The sequence below is a fragment of the Lonchura striata genome, chromosome 4, assembly GCF_050655825.1.
Source record: "Lonchura striata isolate lonStrDom1 chromosome 4, ASM5065582v1, whole genome shotgun sequence".
Lineage (NCBI taxonomy): Eukaryota > Metazoa > Chordata > Aves > Passeriformes > Estrildidae > Lonchura > Lonchura striata.
In genome coordinates this window covers 69419134-69438792 of record NC_140706.1, presented here as the reverse complement: position 1 = coordinate 69438792, position 19659 = coordinate 69419134, and the positions used below count along the sequence as shown (strand labels likewise).

Here is a 19659-nt window from a genome sequence, read left to right as displayed (position 1 = left end):
GGGGTGTTTTTGATCACAACCACAATAATATCTATGATTTCCTATTATTTTGTATAATCAATATGTATTATTTCCTATTTTCACAAGCATACTTAAGGTTGCAGTCTTTACAATCTGTCCCCTACCAGGCACAAACACCACAGACTGCTCTGTAGAGCCATAGCTAAGGTAAATTGAAGGTTTCTCAGAGTCCTGCTTAGGAAAAGTAATGCTAGGAAAATGGCAAGTGGGCTTTTAATGGCTCGTACAACTGGTTAATGAGTGACATTAAAAGACATCTGTTGTTTGGAAAACAACATGCCAGCACACAGAAAGCTTCCCGATACCAAAGATTACCATTGTCTGACTTAGCTTTAACATTTTCGACCACATTCCTCACCCAGATTTTAAATTTATAAAAAAACTACCCTTAAAATTATAATTCAACAGAGAAAGTCCAAGACATGATATTTTAATATCAAGTTGTTTTCCAATAAAATACTTGTGAAAACCCCCTGGATTCTTAGTTTTGGCCACCTTATATTTTAAACAAATAAGGGTATTTAGCACTGAAAATATGAGGTTACTACATGTCTAGAATAATCTCCTAATGTTCAAAGCATACCTCCAAAAGGTTTACATAACCTTTGATTTCTGGGGATCTCTTCCTCTCACACACAGAGAAGAATAACTACGCAATACACAGAGGATCATACAAGCTCTACTTTTGGCATTTTTCTCCTCAGCAACTTTTCTGAATGACACCACAAAGTTAATGGCACTTCTTCCCAATCCTACTGAGGAGAACATCTGAAATTAGTCATTATCTTTTATGCCTCAAAAATGGCTGAAAAACGTTTAGGGAAAAAATAGGTGAGTTTATGTTGATTTCCAAGGCAGTAAATTGAGACAGTAAAAGATCAAGTAATTTGAATGAGTCACAAAAATTTGGCAAAGGAAGAAATTAGAACTTGATTTCCTGAGTTATGACCTGGAGCCTTTTGAACTAAAGCTACAAGCTTGATGATTTTACCATTTGTATACCAAAGGCAACATCCACAAAGTACATGGAGTCAGCAACTTGAATTATGCCTGATAAGGCAGCTTCTACCAGAAGTATATTAATGCTTTCCTAAGCTCTGATTGTACTGCAGCAGCATGTCAGGCTTCTGCTCTAAGCCCTCACAAGGCTTTGGCACACAAACAAATGGCTTCCAGAGTGTACCTGTGAATCCAGTGGTCCAGACACAAGCACACACTCATGACCCTTGCCCTGATGCTGCTTGAGGTGGAACGTGAATCCAGCAGAGATCATATCAGCACACTGACATCCCCACACCCGTCTGGGGCAGAAGCCAGCCCAGCCACTGTGGTCACACTGGCACTCATTGCCAAGGCAATTGCCAGGCTATGACACAATCCAGTCCTTTTGCCTAAGATGAGGCACGTCAAGCATGAAGATGAAGCGCTGTGTTTAGCACGCTTCTGTTCCCACACCATAAATAAAGGAAACAAATATTTTTCCAGAACTTCCTTGTGATTCACAGTGAGTTTGCCTGGCAGACTAGGTGGCAGTTACTGAAAAGGCAGAGCAGCCTCTGTGGTACCCAGTGCCTGATGTCCTGGAACGTGGATTGTACAGGCAATCTGAACACTCAGCACGGCTCACAGGAGCTTGTTACTGTAGTATTCCTTACACAGTGTCACATATCATCCCTTGCTTTCCCCTGCAGAGTCTGAGAGATATTTAAAACTATGCATTATGGCAGGAAGTTTGCCAAACCAGAGTTAAGGCCACATTTAATCCTCACTGAAGTCCTTGCAGGATCTCAAAAAAAGTTACCATCAATTTTAGGATTCTATGTTTAAATTCTCATCCTAATTTCACTCACTACAAGGTTTCAGAATGAAGGCAAAAAAAGATTAAACACTTGCATCCAGATTATCTTTTTAAACATATACAGCTACTGATTCTTACAAATATATTTATCATATGTAACTGACAGGGAAATTATAAACAAGCTAAAATGGAAGCAATAGCATGATGGGTTGAGCTGGAATAAGATGAATAAACAGATCCAGTAAAAAGGAAGTGGAACAGAGATACCTTATCTTATAATAAAGGGATCTATTTATTATCACAGAGTATAATAAAAAGAGAAATTGCATAGGAATAGAGAAACCCCATGGATAATGCTTCACATATTTCACAGCATTCCCCTTAAGGAGAACATGAACAGATGAAGATATTTTTCTCATTTACACCAAGATATTATCAACAACTGTGACTGGAAAGATTCTGAGAAAGAAGAAGGAAAACCGAAAACTTGCAAAGTTTTTCCTTGTAAAGAAAAGCTTGGTTTTCCTTTAGTCCATCTAAAAACATGTGACAGCATCACATAGTAAAGACAATGACCATGGACCTACATCTTACCTGGACAACTACATGCTGGAAACTCTTGCACTATTAAATTAATTTTAAAGTTCTGTTCCTGAAATTACTGTATGGAGCAAGGGGCATTCCCCAAAAACCAAACCAGCTTATCCTGGCTCCAAATCTTTGGTTGAACCTAATAAAATTTCCAAGTTAACTTTCGTGCTCTTCTTGATTGCCATGGACTTGGAAGGCAGTGCCTCAGACAACTAATGGGATCTTTGCAGTGAGATGTGCAGATACATGTTCCAAAAGCTGTGCCAATCAAAGATTTTCACAATACACTGAGATAGTAATTCCATAGCTGTGGTGATCTAAGAGAGGTCAGGCTCGTAGGGACAGGTAGTCTTGTTAGGCAAACCCCTGGGCACACAGTCAGGGACTCAGTGAAAAGTCACCTTTGTGAATCCACGCAGCCAGAAAAAACACCAGAATAAGATGACTGAGCATGCAAAAATTTCTTGCCTAACATGAAACTTGATAATGGGGCCACATGTGAGCTCTGCCCTGTATGTAAAAAGGAGTATTCACATCACATCAGCACTACAATAAAACTACAGACTCCTATATGTAAATGTCCTTTGCATACAAAGACACACATCGAAGATAGCATCCATCTGATGAAGCTTTTGTGTACAAAACCTGAAATTGCTTCAGGAGCCCACAGCTCAGAAATGATACTTTACTTACCAATTAACTTCTCATGGCACAAATGCTGCTTTCTTGCTGCTCACATATGTCTTCAGTGCATTATATGGCAGATAGCTCCAAGCTATTTCTGGAAATTCACCCATTTTTGAAGAGAAATGTATACATATATTGCACGACTGTTCTTTGAAATATCAATATATGCACTTTTTATGTCAGTCTGAATACAACCACTACTAAAACCACATTTGGGAAACCCTTTGCCAATAAACCCACTGTTTTAAAAGCTATCAGCTCACACAGTCAAATCAGTGGACAGTCAACACTTTGTTCCCCCAGCTGCATTATAGTGGAATAGAAATTAGGGGCATGTGTCACATCTCCCCTTCCAAAAGGAAGTCAGCAGCATTATAGAAAGTAAAGAAAATAATTTAACAGCCATTACACAGAACACTCCAAGAAAGGGCAAGAAAAAAAACTCAAGACAATAATACAAGTATGATTGGGAAATACACTTATTCAACTACAATCCCATGGCACAGGTGCCAGTGGGATACTGCAAATTCCACCACACAGATGAAATTCAACTCAGACTAAACACGAAATAAAAAAAATTAATTGATTGACTTGCAAAGAGACACAACCAAAGACAGCACCAATGATTACTTCACCTTACTGGCATAAAAGGACTTAAATAAATAGTTTTTATTTAGCCTTTAACCTGGTCAGAATCAGCAAGTATATCAAATGTTAGCTAGAACAAATAATTGCACCTTACAAAGGAAGCTATTTTTTCTGGCATCTTTGGTGGTTGCGTTTTTGTTTGTTTTGGGGTTTTTTGTTTAATTGGTGGTGGATTTTTGTGGTGTGTTTTTTTTTGGTTGGGTTAATTGTTTTTATTTTCTTTTTTGGTGGTGATAGGGTTTGTTGGTTTGTGGTTGTCTGGTTTTTTATTTCTGTTTCTAATATTTGGGTTTTGGGGTTTTTTTTGGTTTTTTTTTTTTTGGTTTGGAGTTTTTGTGTGTGTGTGGTATACCAAGAGCAGAATACCAGCACAATACCATCAGAGATCCTTGGTTTTCAGGGCTTACCTGCACTGCTCCAGGCCCCAGATGTTCTCAAACTTGACCAGGTAAATATAACCTGTCTACAACAGGAAGTTCCAGGCATGAACTGTAGCTTCCCATCTCATACAATTGATATCTAAATCAGTTCATTTTCTCACACATAATTTGATATTGCATCACTACATGACCCTTTCCTTAAGGCAAATTGAATCCCATCATATCTCCCAACTATCAGCATCCATTTCTTTCTAGCCATGTCACTATTTACAAATGCTTCATCTGCCAGGATGTTGCAATTTTGGAATAGGAGCTGGTAACTTGTATTTTGGCAAGGTTCACATGCTTAAATTTCACTTACCTCAGCAACATTCTAGGCATGAAGTATTTCCACAATTTGCCCCCTGTCCTCCCTGTTTCAGTCTGTAGATTTTCTCCTTCTGTGTTTCCTTTGGGCATGTACTGTCACAATATGGAATAAAATGGGATGCAATTTATGTTACTAATGCCATGCATTTAGTGGTGGTGCTGCTATGTACTGCAGACAAAAAATATGTTTCACCTTCATTTTCAGTCTATAGTCATTCCCTCTATAGTCAAAACAGTTGTTCCCTCTTGCTCATTAAGTGTATCTTTGAAGCTAAGCTGTCTATTTGAAAACCATCACTGCTCTGCTGTAAGCAAGAACTTCATATTGAAGCATAACACTGATGAGCAGCCTTTCTTTCATTTCTGATGGTTGACTTTACCACAAACCTCATATCAGTTGGTTGAAAAACTGAATGAAGTTAGGCTGAAAATATTTCTAGAATCAAAAAAATTAAAGGCATTATTTTTATTTGGGTAGTTATGTGTCATTTTCATGGACCAAAAACCACAAGATTTCAAATCTCTTTCTATTTAAAGATGCTCAAACTCAGATTTTGCTGTCCAAATGCTCAAACAAGCAGGTTGTATCACCCCACAGGACAAGTCCCTTATGATGGATCTGTCAAGATGCCACCCTTACATATTTGCATATTTACTGGGCATTAGTAAATACTTTTTCCTTGATATTTAAAAATAAATTCAAAGATGCCTCTGCTGCTCTGTAATATTGGGACACTAAAAAGGGCAGGAAGCGTTAACCTGGAAGGGAGAGAGAAATTTTCCAAGAGAGATTTTCCCATTATCAGTCACACAAAGTGTTTGATCCAGACAAGGCAGCAAGGTGTGACACCATCTGCCCATCACTGTGGTTGTCAATTCTAATGAAATTTAGTTGTTCATGAATGTTGCTTCTGTTTTCTAGAATGAAATATTACTCATTTCACAGTGCTGCATGTATTTGTGTTTTGTTCAGTGACCAGAACAAATAAGTTATTGGCACAATGATGTCCATCTTGTTAAACCCAGGCTATCATATGGACCCAACACGGCAACTACTGCCAGCCCTGTCACCAACATGTGCAAGTCACTTCACTAATTCTTTGATGACTTGTCCTGACTTCTCAATTGACTCTTCACACATTAGCACTGCTGTAGTCAGCTGCTTTTGATTCACTGACTTCACATTCATATTCTCCATGATTTATCATTGCTTCAGTTCCTTAATCTCTGGCTCCCAGTCACTTCCTTCCCTGTATCCCATGGTGTTTGCTTGCTCTGCAATAGGTGGCAGAAGCTCTCTCTGAATCTCTGAAGCTTCCTTGTTTCACATCCTGCTGAAGGGTGCACTCATTGTTCCTTGAATGCCACCCTTCTTGCTGCAGAGAGGGCAATATCCTTACATCTTACTACTTGGCCGTATCCAAAATATGCATAAAGCCCTTGGGAAAAAACCCTGAACAGTTGGCAGAAGAGCAGCTCTCCTCACCCCTCCTGCAGACTCATCTCTGTTTCTAGAACAAACCACAGTGCAGTACCACCTTTTGCTCTAATAAAGCAATCATCTTTTACACTTACCATTGATTTCTTCTTGGAGATCAACCCATTTGACTTAAGCTCCTGTCCAAAAAAATTTTTTTAAAGGCACCATAGAGGTGCAGGGGGATGCAGCCAAATTTTTCTAAATGTGAGCTAGGCTGGAAGGGAAACTGGAGAAATTCTCTTGAGCCTTATTTTTAGCAAAGACAAAACAAGAGACAGATTTACCCCAGAAAGAAGCAAGAAAACCTATTCCTTAATAAGCTTGTACCACTAGATGGTGCTTTCAAGAGAACTAAACAAGTCAAGTCAAAGCAGCAGGCAAGGTCAACACACCAGAACGGAGAGAAAAAAAGCACAACAAATCAAACTAAAAACATAGCTTTTTGTTATTAAACTTGCATTCTAGGCTAGGCTGTGGTTCTCTGGCAGAGAAAGGGAACCTTAACACACCCTGTCATCACAACAGGGACATGACGAGCAATGACGTGGTAATAAATATTCCGAGCTCTCAACTGCTTCTAGCAAAGGATACCAGGGCATGGAGAGAAGAAAATAGACTCAAGCACCCTCTGGGCAAGCAGATGTCATTTTCAGAAAAAAGATGAATTACACTCAAAGTGACCTGAAGCCATCTCACTTACCACCTGTCACAGTCCCTCCAAGCATAAGACTGGATCACTGGGCTCAGTGGTCTGGGGAAAAAAGGAAAAAAGTTGGTATTTGTCCTTATGAACAGGCATGAATTGAGAACTCTTCTGGTTATTTCCACCATTCAGAAGCTAGTTAAACAAACCATAAGAAAAGCTTGGCAACTGCCTCGTTAATCATGTTTTAAAAAACATGTAACATTGCTGTACAGATATGCAACTCAGCCAGCTGGAAGCTTCAAGATGTTTTGATTTGCCTCATGCTCTAGTCAGGTAATGAATAGAACATGGCACAGAACAAATATATACATTTTAATTTCAGTCTTTGCACTGTTTTATTGTTTGTTTAAGCCAGCCCAACTAAGACTGCTTGCACTATACGCCCCTGGTTGCATTCCATTGGAAACAAAGGCATATTTGAGGGAAGTACCTCTCACAAAGAGGTATTGATGAACCAGAAATCAGAGTCTGGACAAATGACCATTTTTCTATAAACACAGCTCTATTGTTTCAGCTATTCTTCTCCAAGGGAATAAATATTTCATTATTCAAAACAGCGGCTGAAAAAGCAGAACAACTCCTCCCCCTTCAACCAATAATCTTGCTCTCTCCACTCTAGAAAAATCAAACTCTATGGTATCCATGATGCCTCTCTTGCAATATCTGTATTAATTTTTTCACTCTTAACTTGTCCACAAACACATTACTGAGATATTAAAAAGACAAAGCCTGAGTCAATTAAGATGTAATGTCTGCAATCCCCTGCCCACCACACAGTAATTCCAACTTGCTCTTTGCATCTGCACCACCTGTACTTAACTACTGGTTTTGATACTACTAATGCCTTCATTTTCATTAATACTATCTTTTTTTTTTTGCTTTACTCCATCTGTCAAGCTGCCTCCTCTGCAATAAGTTCCTTCCCAAGTGTGTTCCCAGCCATTTCATAGATACAAAATCAAAGAGAGAATTCTGTCTTCCTTCCAGCCCTAGCAGATCCAATAAAAATAAAGAACACTTTCTTTCTGGGAATCACCATCTCTGATCCACACAAACTCACAGCACCAGCATTGCAAAACAAGCCAAGATTTCAGTAGGTGTGGAGGGATATCTTCATACTCTCACTCAAAATCCACACTCTGGCAAGATTGAAGGAATGCAGGTGACTAGATTCTCTGGTGTCCTATATCTCAAGAGAGAGCTGACGGGAGAACTCATTACTGTCTTCAGCTGAACAGTGGGATTGGGTCAAGGAACATCAAGGCTTTTTGGGAAATGCTCAGTGATAGCATCAAAGGCAGTGGACACAAAGGCCAACAAGAGCTGCCTAGATATTTAAAAAACCATCATTGTTGTCAAACACTGAGAAAGGTTGCCCAGATAGGCTGTGGAACCCTGATACTCAAGTGTTCCAGACTGAAGTAGCCAGGCCCTAAGCACCCAAAACTAATATGATCAATTCCTGGCTGGAGTGGGATTAGACCTCTGGACATAGCTTCTAACCTGGATTATTTTAGGATTCACATGCTCATGGATGCCTGTATCTGGAGTAACTGTAGCCAGTAGCCATCTCCAAAGCTGTTCCAAAACTTCAACAAGGGCAACATGAAGCAGCAGACTTCTACAGAAGGAAGATGGATTAAGGTTCCCAAATACTCAAATTTACACATGACAGCTCCATAATGGATTTTAGTACATTGTTCCATTCACAACACACAAAATCAAAAACATAAGTCTCAGTTAATAATCACATATAGAAAAATGTATAAACCCCTCCCTCAACCACAACAAAAAGAAAAAAAATCACACTAACTGCAAACTGAACAAGCTTTACCATGCCTTATCAATAAAAGAACCAATTTTCAAAACTGCTGGTAGAACAACAGCATAAGAAGAAAGGCTAATCATGAGATGGCAGATTTTTACTTTTCCTAAACATACACTTTGATCAGCTGCAGTTCAGTCACTACAGCTAGAGTAATTGGATAATGGGACAAAGGGAAGTGTACTCCAAAGATTTTCATGCCCTTGCATATGTTTAACACACTCTTGATATGAAATAAGATCCAGGTTCCCTTAGCAAATCATCCAATGCATTATTCAACGTTCCTAGGAGGGCTTTAACATGGATGCACCCAGCTAGAGACAATAGCTTCAATTAAATCACTGACGGTTGAGTAAAGGATGAGGTCCTGCTAACGAAGATCACTGATATGAGGAGACAAACACAGGAAGAACATCATTATGTGATGATATCAGCCCCGGGCTGCAGAGTGATGGAAGAGTTCCGTACTGGGAAACAGCATCTGCTCTGCCCCATGTCACAAGTTGGGGCCAACACATGTGCCTGAAATTAGGTTATTCCTAGCCAATTTTGGTGTACCTGGTGCATTAAAAGCACAGATGGGGTTGCATAGATACCCACAAATAAAAGACACAAGCTAGTTAGCTGCATTTCCACACAACTATTTGAGAATGTACTAATGAAAAACAAAGCAAAGAAAATCAACAGAGAATTAATTCAAGGCAAATTTCCCCTTCAAGAAGAGAAGATTCCTAGAAAATAAAAGCAGACAAAATGCTTATTTGAAAAGGAGAGAACATCTTTTCAATAATACAAAATGTTAGTTTCTTTTTTGGCAACTATTTAAAACCAACTTCCTAGAGTTTGTATAAACCATGTTGCCGATATTCTGTACAAACTTGCTACTTACTTAAATATATTTCCCTTGTTCTATTTAATACTGTGATGGAAAAGCAGCCTTTAATATTACATTATTCAGAATTACATCAAAATTGTTAAATGCACAAAAAATTCAAAAGCGAGTACATAAGGAACTCATTAAGACCTTGGACAAATATACATATAATGACTCATTTGAGACCTTTGACTTGAAAGAAACAAATATGTCATCAGGGGTATGACATGGCACACCAATAGACTTCTAATAGCTACATGTATAATTAACAATTTCTTTTTAGCTTATTGGAGCTCTAATTTGATGTGGCTATTCTTTTCCCTAGTTTTGGGAGGAATGGAAATGGGTTTTCTTGACATTCTTAGAAGTGTCTTTTCCATCCTTCTCTTGGTATTTAGTTCATCTTCTAAATAAAAGGGAAGAAGAAATGCTACACTGGGAACTAAATTACCAAGAGCAGTTTGGAGAGAAAATGACTTTCAATTTGTTCTCTCTTCCAAAGCCGATCGCCTGCCCTAAATGATTCATTCTGCACTTCAGGCCTCCAAGCTTTCTGGTTGCCTTAAGCACAAGGACAGCATGAAATAATTGAAACCAACAACAAGGAAAAACGTGACATTGTAGGAAATGGTACTGGACACACTCTTTAAAAACAAATAAACCAGCAAGAAATGGTAAGGCCACAAAAGGGACAATGTAAAATGACCCAGCAGGTATTCTAAAAGGTGCAGCTATAAAAAAAAAAAAGACAACTTCAGCTGCAAAAGGCTGTGGTCTCTTAAACAGACTTTGATGGTGGAATTGCACAGTAGGGATACATTTCTTAGCTCTGCGCAGAAGGGACACCTAAGTAAAAAAGGGTTCTTCAGCATTCAGAAAACAGCTTGACAGAAGGCTTTTATTACTAGGGCTACTTAAAAGCACAGAAGAGGAAAAATAGTTGGTAAAGCCGAAAGGAATACATCAAGATGAAAGTCTCCTACTGTAAAGATTGAAGAGAAAAACAGAACAAGTTCCTGGGAAGCCTGCTTCTCCAGCTGAAGAGCAAAGAGTTCCTCTGATATTTGAAGCAGTTATTTCAACATGGCAGTCTCATCATAAGGCTTGCAAAATAAAACACACAAGTGAGGAACTTGTTTGGAAGATGTGGCATGAGGATGTGGTGGTGGCTACCCAAACATTGGGAAACAACTTCTTGGCATGTGGTAGGTACATAGAGTGACTTTGGCAAGCTTCCCCATCACCCCCAACAACAGAGCTACAACAAGACGAACCAGCACTGCTGGTGAGGGCCCACAGCTGCACCATAAGGTCAGTGTCAGAAGTTCCTGGCTTCCCAAAGCACTGCAGAGCTGAGATATGCTTGTGGCAACTGGAATGCCATATTCTATCCCCTCTCGGACTCACATCAGTGGCCATACTTGATTCCCATAGCACGTTGAATTCACCAGACTTGGGTTGTTTTGCTTCTTACCTATTGCTGGAAGTCATTGTCCCCAACCCCTCCCAAGTTTTCTATTAAAGTGTATGTCTATCAGTCATCTGGCACTGGAGCTTAAACTCGGGATCTCTGCCCCATTCCCAAACATCCCAAAAAGAAGGCTGGAGAGCCCTGTTCTGGTTCTTAATCTCAATCTCTCAGTTCTCATCAATACCTGATCAGCAATTCAGGATTGAGAGGGCCCTCCTGGGCTGGGACTATTAACTCATATAGAACCCAGTCCTATAATGACTTTTACAGACCCATCAAATTCATCTTAAAATCAGAGCAGCTTTCTGACAAAGGAACTGGTACAATGGGTAGAGTTGTAATTAATTTACCAAGTCGAGCTTAGCACTACCTGAGGAGGCAGAACACATCAAATGAAGGAAGGACAAGCTGTCTTTTTGTGTTTAACAAATACTGTTAAACACTTAACAGTAATACTATTTAACAAATATTTTCAGACTGCTGCTTAGTGTCATCTTCAACTAAAAAGACTCCAAAATACCAGGCCCAGTAGAGCTTGACAACAGGAAGAGGAAAAAGAAAAGAGAAGGAAAAAGAGAAAAGGAGCCAATTACATGAGACACAAAGGAAACACAGAACTTCATTTAAAGAGTTTAATAACTCATCTTTTGACAAGCTTTTACCACACTACAGCCAAGGCTATGAAAACTGCCTTATAGTAATTTATGAAACAGAAAACCAAACATGCCCACACCATACCACACCCCTATCACCTGTGTCAGTGTGGAGTTACCAAGCAGATCTCAGTTCATTTATCTATTTCCCTGAAGCCCTTTTGAGATGCTGCCCTCTCACTCTGTTCCTTACTGCCCAGAGGGGCTAAGGAGAACAAACAAGCTATACAGAGCTTTGGCATTTGGTGTTTTCTTAATAGTTGTGGCAAGAGCTCTTTTATCAATGAGAAATGGTTCAAGAACCAAACACAATACACTACCGCTGGAGCAATACATTTGTTTGTTTTCCTGCTCTTTTTTTCCTTTCAGTCAATCAGCAACACCTTTCAGTAGAGTATCCAGGTACTATTAATTATTTTACTTATTACGTACAAACTAACCTTTTCTACTCTACACAGGAGAGATACACAAACCCTAGCTTATTAGGGATACTTTAAATTAGAACCATGGATGCAAAACTAAGTAGTGCTTCCTGAAGCTACTCCCAAGGAAGAGTAAAAACAGAGCACTATCAATCATCTTGTTGGATGGGCCTGCTCGCTCTGCAGCCAGGTTTTAAACTCAATACTTGTTAGAAGTTGTACATAATGTCAGTGGGGTCTGAAAAAGCCTCTTGCAAAAGCTAGGTATAAAACTAGTACTAGGTCTGAGCTAGGATATTTTAGAAACTTTTTTGCCTCGTTTTGAAACTACCCTAGTTTTCAGTGGCCTTTTGCAATTGCTTCTTCCTGTCTAAAGAACAAATTAGAACAAGCAACCCCCACCAGGTAATAGACTTGGAATACCTTTCGGTGTTTTAGGCTGAAAAAAGACTACCACCATTACCTATTTTGTGGTTTTTTTTTTTTTTTCCCTCTTCAGATTTAAAGAGATCAAGTCCTAGGGCTTCTCTTTGAAGGGGGGTGAGGAGAGCTACACATGTTAGTTATTTGCTAAGATAAAAACCTGGAAAACAGCCAAGTACATGTGCAAACATTTTTAACTACAACTAAGAGGACACTGTTTTCACATGCAGTGTTTTTACACACTTAATGACTAATCTTATGAAATTGAATTCAAAGCAACCCTCACAAGTATAAACAGAAACTTTAATCCGTTTCTGTATTCCTTTTTAAAGGCACACTGAAGCATATGTTATCATGCTACTCAAGAAGTGACTACACAATCAGAGAGAAACAATATTGAAACACAGGACTGAAACAAGGAGTGTCACAGGTTTTGAACCTCCATTACTAAATTGCTATTAAGCGTACAATAAAAAAAAACACATCAAGTGAACAAAAAGTCACCAGAACATATAACATAAACAACTCAATTCAACTAAGAAGCACCTACACCATACCTAACACTTCCTGCCTGTTTGTGTTTCAGCATTACTCTAGAACTCGAAAATATTCTGGGATAAACAGAGTCTAAGTTTCCAGAAGCAACTTTTACAAAACCATAGTCTCTCCACCCACTGACAGGAAAACCACTCAGAGAGTCTTTCAGTCTTCTGACTACATTTTCACATTCAGAACTCTGCTTAAAGCAGAAAATAAAAGAGAAAAAAATAACTTAATTGGTGTCTCTGATCCCTAGACTAGAGCTCTCAACACAAAAAATACTCTGAGAGTTAGTGAAGTTCTTCCAGGTCACTATTCAGCTTCTAACAGTGGGAAAAGAAAAGACCCTTGAGAGACAGCATAACCCCTTCTGCTAACCACTTCCCCTATTACTCACTCACAATATTGAGTTATTGCATCTGCATAGCAACAGGGCCAAAGCCGATCTCCAGAGCTGAACTGCCCTCACTCACAAAGCTGCTCGTTCCATGACTAACCTTGCTCAATCAGCCTGCCTTTTTAACTTCTGGGGGTAATAAAGGAAATCAAGGTCAGCTGCCTGTCGTGAAAAGCTGCCTTTCATCTCTTTAACCTGCTTTGGTGCTTGCTGCAGTTACTCTCGCCTGTTCTGGAACCACAGCTTGTAGCGAAAAGCAGTTGGGTAGCTGTCATTTCTACCCCCTTCACGGTTTTGCAGATCTTGACTAAATCCTCTCTCAGCTATTCCCTTTCCACACAGAAGAGTTCAACCTTCTTCAGTCTTTCCTCATAGGAGAGCTGCTTGATCTGCTCAAATGCTTTAAGTGCTCTTCCCTGTGCCTTCTCTAACCACAGAATGTCCCTTACAACAAGGCATAGCAAAGTGGGATTTATGGTTTTAATATTTTTCTACGTTAACGTGTCCTAGCTCCATGGTCAACAAACCTCTTCAGAAACTTACTGCCAAGCAAGGAATAAATAAGACATGAGGTCTCACCTAAATTTGTCCATAAAGGATTCCTTCTTCCTTTGTTAAAATCTTTGCCCCAGGAAATAGAACATTGTGTTTTGTAATTACACAGACTGCACTGAAAGAACAACTGCAGGCTTATCACAGATTTCTCACCTAGGAGAAAAATAGTCTGCTGCTACCCAAATTACATCAGCTAAATAGGAATTACCATTTCACACCTCCACGAGCCACAAAGCATGGGATGATCACTGTAGTTCTCTGTTGGGAGCCACCATTTACAGCTGTAACAACACACAGTCGAGGGGTTCTCCCACTCAGAATTAACTGGTGTGTTAGTGTGTTAGTGTCACTTGTGTGAGGCAGTAAGGCTAACAGTTGCCTACGGCAAAGGCAGACTCATTTCTAAGTTTTCCTTGCTTTTGTGAGGATCTGTGAGCAGGTTCCAAAGATGAGGCAGGCAGATCCAGAAGTGCTGGTTGTCTGGTAACCCTGCAGTGAAATGGGGTACTATACATTTCAGATGATCAATTCATTCTGGCATATTGGAAAGGCTAAAGAACTATGAACCTTACTTAAATAAACGACTTTGGCTGCTTATGACTGCATATCAATTGGTATCAGTTACAAGGAAGGTGATACTTGTACTTTGCTCTTTAAAAACTCTTTTGAGGTATGTGCATGTATAGCCAAAACAACTGAGGCTGAGGAAAAACCACTTAAAAGACCTCAATGTGAATCATCATGATCCAGAAATCTACTGGAGAAATTCCTTCCACTTTGGCCAGACCTGTGCGAATAAGAAGAAATGCAAAAGGGACACATCTTCAATATAACTTACGCATATTGTGCAGCTCAATTAACTGGATTTTCAGAATCACAAAGCTGGAATTAACAGTGTAGTATTTCTTGATTTTTATGAGCATGATAAAAACTCCACTGGGATGAAACTGCAACAGGGAACCATTGTCTTCCTCCAACACAATCAAGTTCTAATCTCATTCTGTTGGATGAAGGCACTCCACAACCTCGGAGAAATATGTCACATCAAGAGGCATTTCTTGCTCCTCAGCCAGTAAAAATAACTGTGATGACATCACTGTTCACATTAAAAGCAAATTCATTAAATTTCTGCCTTGAAAAATAATATGAGGGCGGCCCTTTGGAAAATAATTTAAGGTTCTTCAAAAGTGCTTTGAAGTGTTTATTAACACTGTGAATTTGTAACAAAAATTAAGAATGCTTCATATTTATTTTTAAAATTTGAATCTGATCTCCTTATCACAATTTTGGATTCTAAGACTCCAAAATTTTTGCAACACAGAATTTCTTTCTTAGGGTCTGGAAAATATGAAAAAACGAAAATCCCCTGTTTCAGTATTTTGCTGTATACCTTACACACCTTATAATCATAGTTTAGCTAATAATGAATGCCTCATATTTACTTTGAAAGAAATACAAAATTGTTAAATACAAAATTTTGCACATATCTGGAGTTTGAAATAAAATCAATTTGGCACTAGCATGGAATCATAACAGGCAAAGACAGGACACTATGATGTACATACTCCTAGAGTTGATGGAAACTCAAGGCAAGTTGCCATTACAAAGCAAGGAAAGATGCCATTACAATAAATGTAGGATGTTATGAGAAAATCATTAACTCTTGAACCCAGTAATTTTCAACAAAACCTATTCTCAAGGGGTTTGACCTATTCTCATCTGCTCAAGGTAGGAAATTGGGAAGGCAGAACAATGACAAAATCATGCAAGTCTGATGTGCTGACAGTAGAGTGGGTGGGGAATAATACAAAAGCTTTAATAAATAACATTCACTCCTGAGCTAGTATGAAATAGCACACAGTAATTAAATTCAAAGTGCTACCACCACTGTGAGACATCTTCAGTACAACATTCCATGAAGAAACCTTTAATTTTTTACAAAGGTCTGGTAAATAATTGTAATAGAATTCCCAAGGTACCTGCACCGACTGCCACATTTAGAGGTCTGAGAAGCTTTAATGATTTGTTCTATATGTGAGAAACAGAAGAGCTCTTAAAAACCTCTGTCATTAATGCAAAGGAAAACTGTATGCCCCAAATAAATTGGATTAATTTGAATGGAAGTTGTTTCATTTTATTTTTCAAGCTGTCTTGACTGAAATGGGTATCAATTTAAAGCTTATGTTCATTTTTCTTATCGTGCTATTTTATTAACCTATGATTCCAATTTCATTAGCTTTTTTTTTGTCTGACAAAACTTAAACATTCGCTTTTATTAAAGGAGTAACCTGATGTAGCAAATCAGGAAGACAACCTGACACTTCTTGTCCTTTAAAGCTCATTGCAAAAACTCCAGTGAACATTTAAGTTTTAAGAAACGGGGGGAGTTTGGGTTTTAGAGTGCGTGAGAAGTGAGGGGCAAATCTTGTTTCAAAGAACTTTACTGTCTGTCAGCTATGAGATTACAGTTTTATTACATTTTGATATATCATTATTAGATAACAAAGAAATAACACGGGAGGGAAAAAACCCAAATCCACATCCACCCGAAACACACATACACACACGCACACACACATACATGCATGCACGCACGCACGCACACACACACACACACACACACACACACACACACACACACACACACACAAAACCAATTGGATAATTAGCGTTCGTATTTAAAGCCTGTTAGGTGAGCGAGGCCGTGATAACTACGTCGTTTAGTTGTTACTTGACTAACCAAGCAGCTGGATGTGACTTGGAGTAACCTGGTCCAGGAGAAGTTACCTCTGCCCACGGCAAAGGGCTGGAAACGAAAAGCAGCCGCACTGGGGCTGATTGGTGCAGGCGACCCCGGTCCCGCCCGCCAGAGGCGGGCACAGGGGACCTGCCCTGTGCCGGGAGCTGCCCGCCGTCCCGGCAGCGGGGCAGTGCATGGGGCGGGAGGGCAGCCGAGCCTTTCCCCGGACGCGGGGGCGAGCGGCAGCGCCGGTGCATGCGGTGGGGCGGAGCGGGGGCAGCCCGGAGTGATGCGAAGTTGAGGGAGGACGGAGCGAGGGAGCCTCCTCTGCTCGCAGGGCAGCCCAGCCCCGCAGCAGGTGCAGCAGAGCCCGGGCGGAGGCACCGGCGGGCCCGGCGCTCTCGGCGCCGCAGCAGCGCCGCAGCCCGGGCCGGGCGGACCCGGTGAAGGACAAGAGCCCCGAGCGGAGCTGCGGTCGTCGGCTCCTTACCAGAGGCAGCGACGCGGAGGAGCGGCCCTGAAGGGAGAGCGGTGAGGGGCCTCGGCGGTGCCGAGGGGTCCCGGGTGCGGCGCGGAGCGGAGGGGCCGGCTGGGGAGGCGGAGAGGGAATGTCGTTCCACCTCGCTGCTTGTCCCAGTCTGCCTTCGCTCTCTTCCCTTCCCGCAAGGGGAAGGGGGTCCGCGATGGAGGGTCTGATGTAGCGGGAGGAGACAGAGGCGTTCAAGGGGATGGGAGGGGTGAGAGTCGAAGGGCTGGGGGGAAGAGCCATGGAAGTCGGGCTGAGTACTGGGGAGCTCAGGGGAAGAGCCGCGCCGTGAGGCGAGAGCCGAGAGAAGGAGCCGCAGGGGAGCCGCGTCGATGCAGTGTCTCTGAGCGAGGGGACGGTGTGACCTGAGGAGGGAGCTGAGGGGTGTGGGGGAGCGCCATGTCCTGAGGGGCGCCAGAAGGACACATCCCTTCCCGCCCTTTTCCTGAGGGGCGCTCGGGCGGGGAGACGAGAGGGCCTCGGGGGAGGCGCGCAGGTACCTGTGCGGCGCGGCAGGCGGGCTCTGGCGTGGTCGTCGTCCGGCGCCGCAGCGGGGAAGCCCGGCAGGTGCTGGCGCTGCTCCTTGAGGGACTCGGAGCGCCCTGAGGGAAGAGGGAGCCGGGAGGCTGAGGGGGCGCCCGCCCGCGGGGGTCCCTCGGCGGCGGCTCCGCAGCCCTGAGGGGCGGCGCGCGCGCGGCGCTGAGGGGCGCGCGCGGGGCGCTGAGGGCGGGAGCGGAGCGGGGTGGGGGGGGGACGCGGGACGGCGCCGCTTTTCGGACACCGAATTCTGGCCGCTCTCGGCCGGTCCCCGTTTGCTACTCGGCGTCGCCGTGAGGGGCTGTCGCCGACAGCCGCCCCGCCGTGGTGTCAGCGCGGGTAGCACCGCGGCGTGTGGGAGCAGACCCCCCCCCCCGCCCCTTGTTGGGTTGGCGCCCGGCTGCCGGCTTGGGGACGCGGTGTGAGGGACATCGTAGACCTGGGATGGCTCCCAGAGCGGCCGGGATGCAGTGCCCTCCCTGGATATTCCCTCAGTTTCCAGTCCAGCCGCCTCTGAAGGAGCAGCGTTGCGTAATTGCTGCTGTGCCTCCCGGTTGAGCTCAAAAAGGAGGAAAACCGTGATGCGTGAACTTTCCGGGCGATACATCGCTGAAGTTGCGGTATTTAAGCGGGTATCGAGTGGCATTTTGTCTCTGTCTAAACAACCTACTCTTTTGAGCCCTGGCTCAAAAGCAAGGAATTTTTGGGAATTGCGCAGCCCGTTTTGCGTGCTCGTCAGAGTTCCCTGGGGATGGACAGCAGGGAGCAACTCTAGTAGTAGACATCCTTGAAGGTCCTCTCCCCCGAAACAAACCTTGAAATGAATATATTTTGAGTTCTTTTTTTGTGTTACGACCAAATGACTTCGTTTTGTGAATAATCCACGTGATATTACTTAGTTCCAGACTTTCATTGCCAGTGTTTTCCCACTTAACGTTTCCAGTCTGAAGCTGCCTGCTTTTCCAAGCAATTATCACACAAGGGCACTTAGATTTTTAGCTGAGCTAGTTTTAAAGCACGGACACTTTGTAGTGTGCAATTAACCTTTGCTTCACGTTTCCTTGTTTTTGTTCCTTTGTTTCAGTCATTGATCCAGGCCGAACACTGGATACTGCAGTGGCTTTTCTTTTCCAAAAGACCAACCAGTTTGTGCTGGAGTCTTGTGCTCTGAGACAGCTTTCATGCTGTTGTGAAAATACTTCAGGTGAAATACAGGGAAATGAGTATTTAGCACAAAATATTTGTGATTTATTTTTCCTTTTTTTTTTTTTTTTTTTTTGCATGTTTCCTGTTAGCAGAAGCTCTTTATGGAACCCAAGAAAAGAAGCTATTTGTTTTGTGATGTGTCTGTTAAATATTGAGACTCAGAGGTGAGAATCATGTCAGTGTTTTAGGAGATTTTATTTTCTTAGGGTGCCTTTAAACAGTTGAGTTGTTCTAAAGCAGGATTTGGGTGGAGAAACCCATGGGATTAACCAGGGCTGGACGTGAGGACGTCTGAAAAGGTCCTGCAACCTTCTATTGTGCAGGGTGATGTCACCTGAGCTCTGAGTCCTCTCCTTGCCGGTGCCAGTGGATTGGAGGCAAGTGGCGTGCTGAGTAAGTGCTAATGAAGCAGTGGGCTGGTTTTGGTGGATGGAATCGATGGCAATTGCAGCTGGGTGCGTGGCTACTGTGCCTCGCTGGCACGGCTTTGAGTGTGGCCTTCTCTCTACCTGTTGAGACGTGCACAGAGGACGTGGTTTGCTGGAATACTCTTCCTACTACTTGAAAAGTGTTCTGCGATAATTAAAAGTGTAACAATGTCTGTCCTGACTTGGTTATTTTCTAATTGATGTTCTTGAGCAGGAGATATATTAGTTTTGACTTAAACTGCGGCGTTTATTATCCTTGACTACCTTGCCTGCTGTTATCCACTAGGGCTCTTTCAAGTGCTTTTTGTCCACATTGCTGTTTTAACCAGGTTGCTCCCTTCAGAACAGTACAAGAATTTACCTTGGTTTATTCCTTATTGGT

The 19659-nt window shown here is 42.0% G+C and overlaps 2 protein-coding genes across 5 annotated transcripts in view; one reads left to right on the top strand and one right to left on the bottom strand.

Moving 5' to 3' along the window:
* Nucleotides 1-319: 319 nt before the first annotated feature.
* On the bottom strand, nucleotides 320-18250 carry LOC144246236 (uncharacterized). Its single transcript, XM_085579559.1, has 4 exons — nucleotides 17888-18250; nucleotides 16581-17826; nucleotides 6675-6725; nucleotides 320-6111 (listed from the first exon to the last, which is right to left on the bottom strand). Exons 1-2 carry the CDS (start codon nucleotides 18248-18250, stop codon nucleotides 16624-16626), a joined length of 1566 nt encoding a protein of 521 aa, XP_085435685.1. The 3' UTR covers nucleotides 320-6111; nucleotides 6675-6725; nucleotides 16581-16623.
* The window catches only part of UGT8 (UDP glycosyltransferase 8), a 35641-nt gene continuing 32951 nt past the window's right edge, over nucleotides 16970-19659 (top strand). The window contains exons 1-2 of one of the 4 annotated variants that reach the window (XM_085579395.1): nucleotides 16975-17111; nucleotides 18942-19242. The gene's annotated coding sequence lies outside the window, so the exon portion shown is untranslated. The other 3 variants (XM_021531494.4, XM_085579398.1, XM_085579396.1) reach the window with 3 other exon arrangements.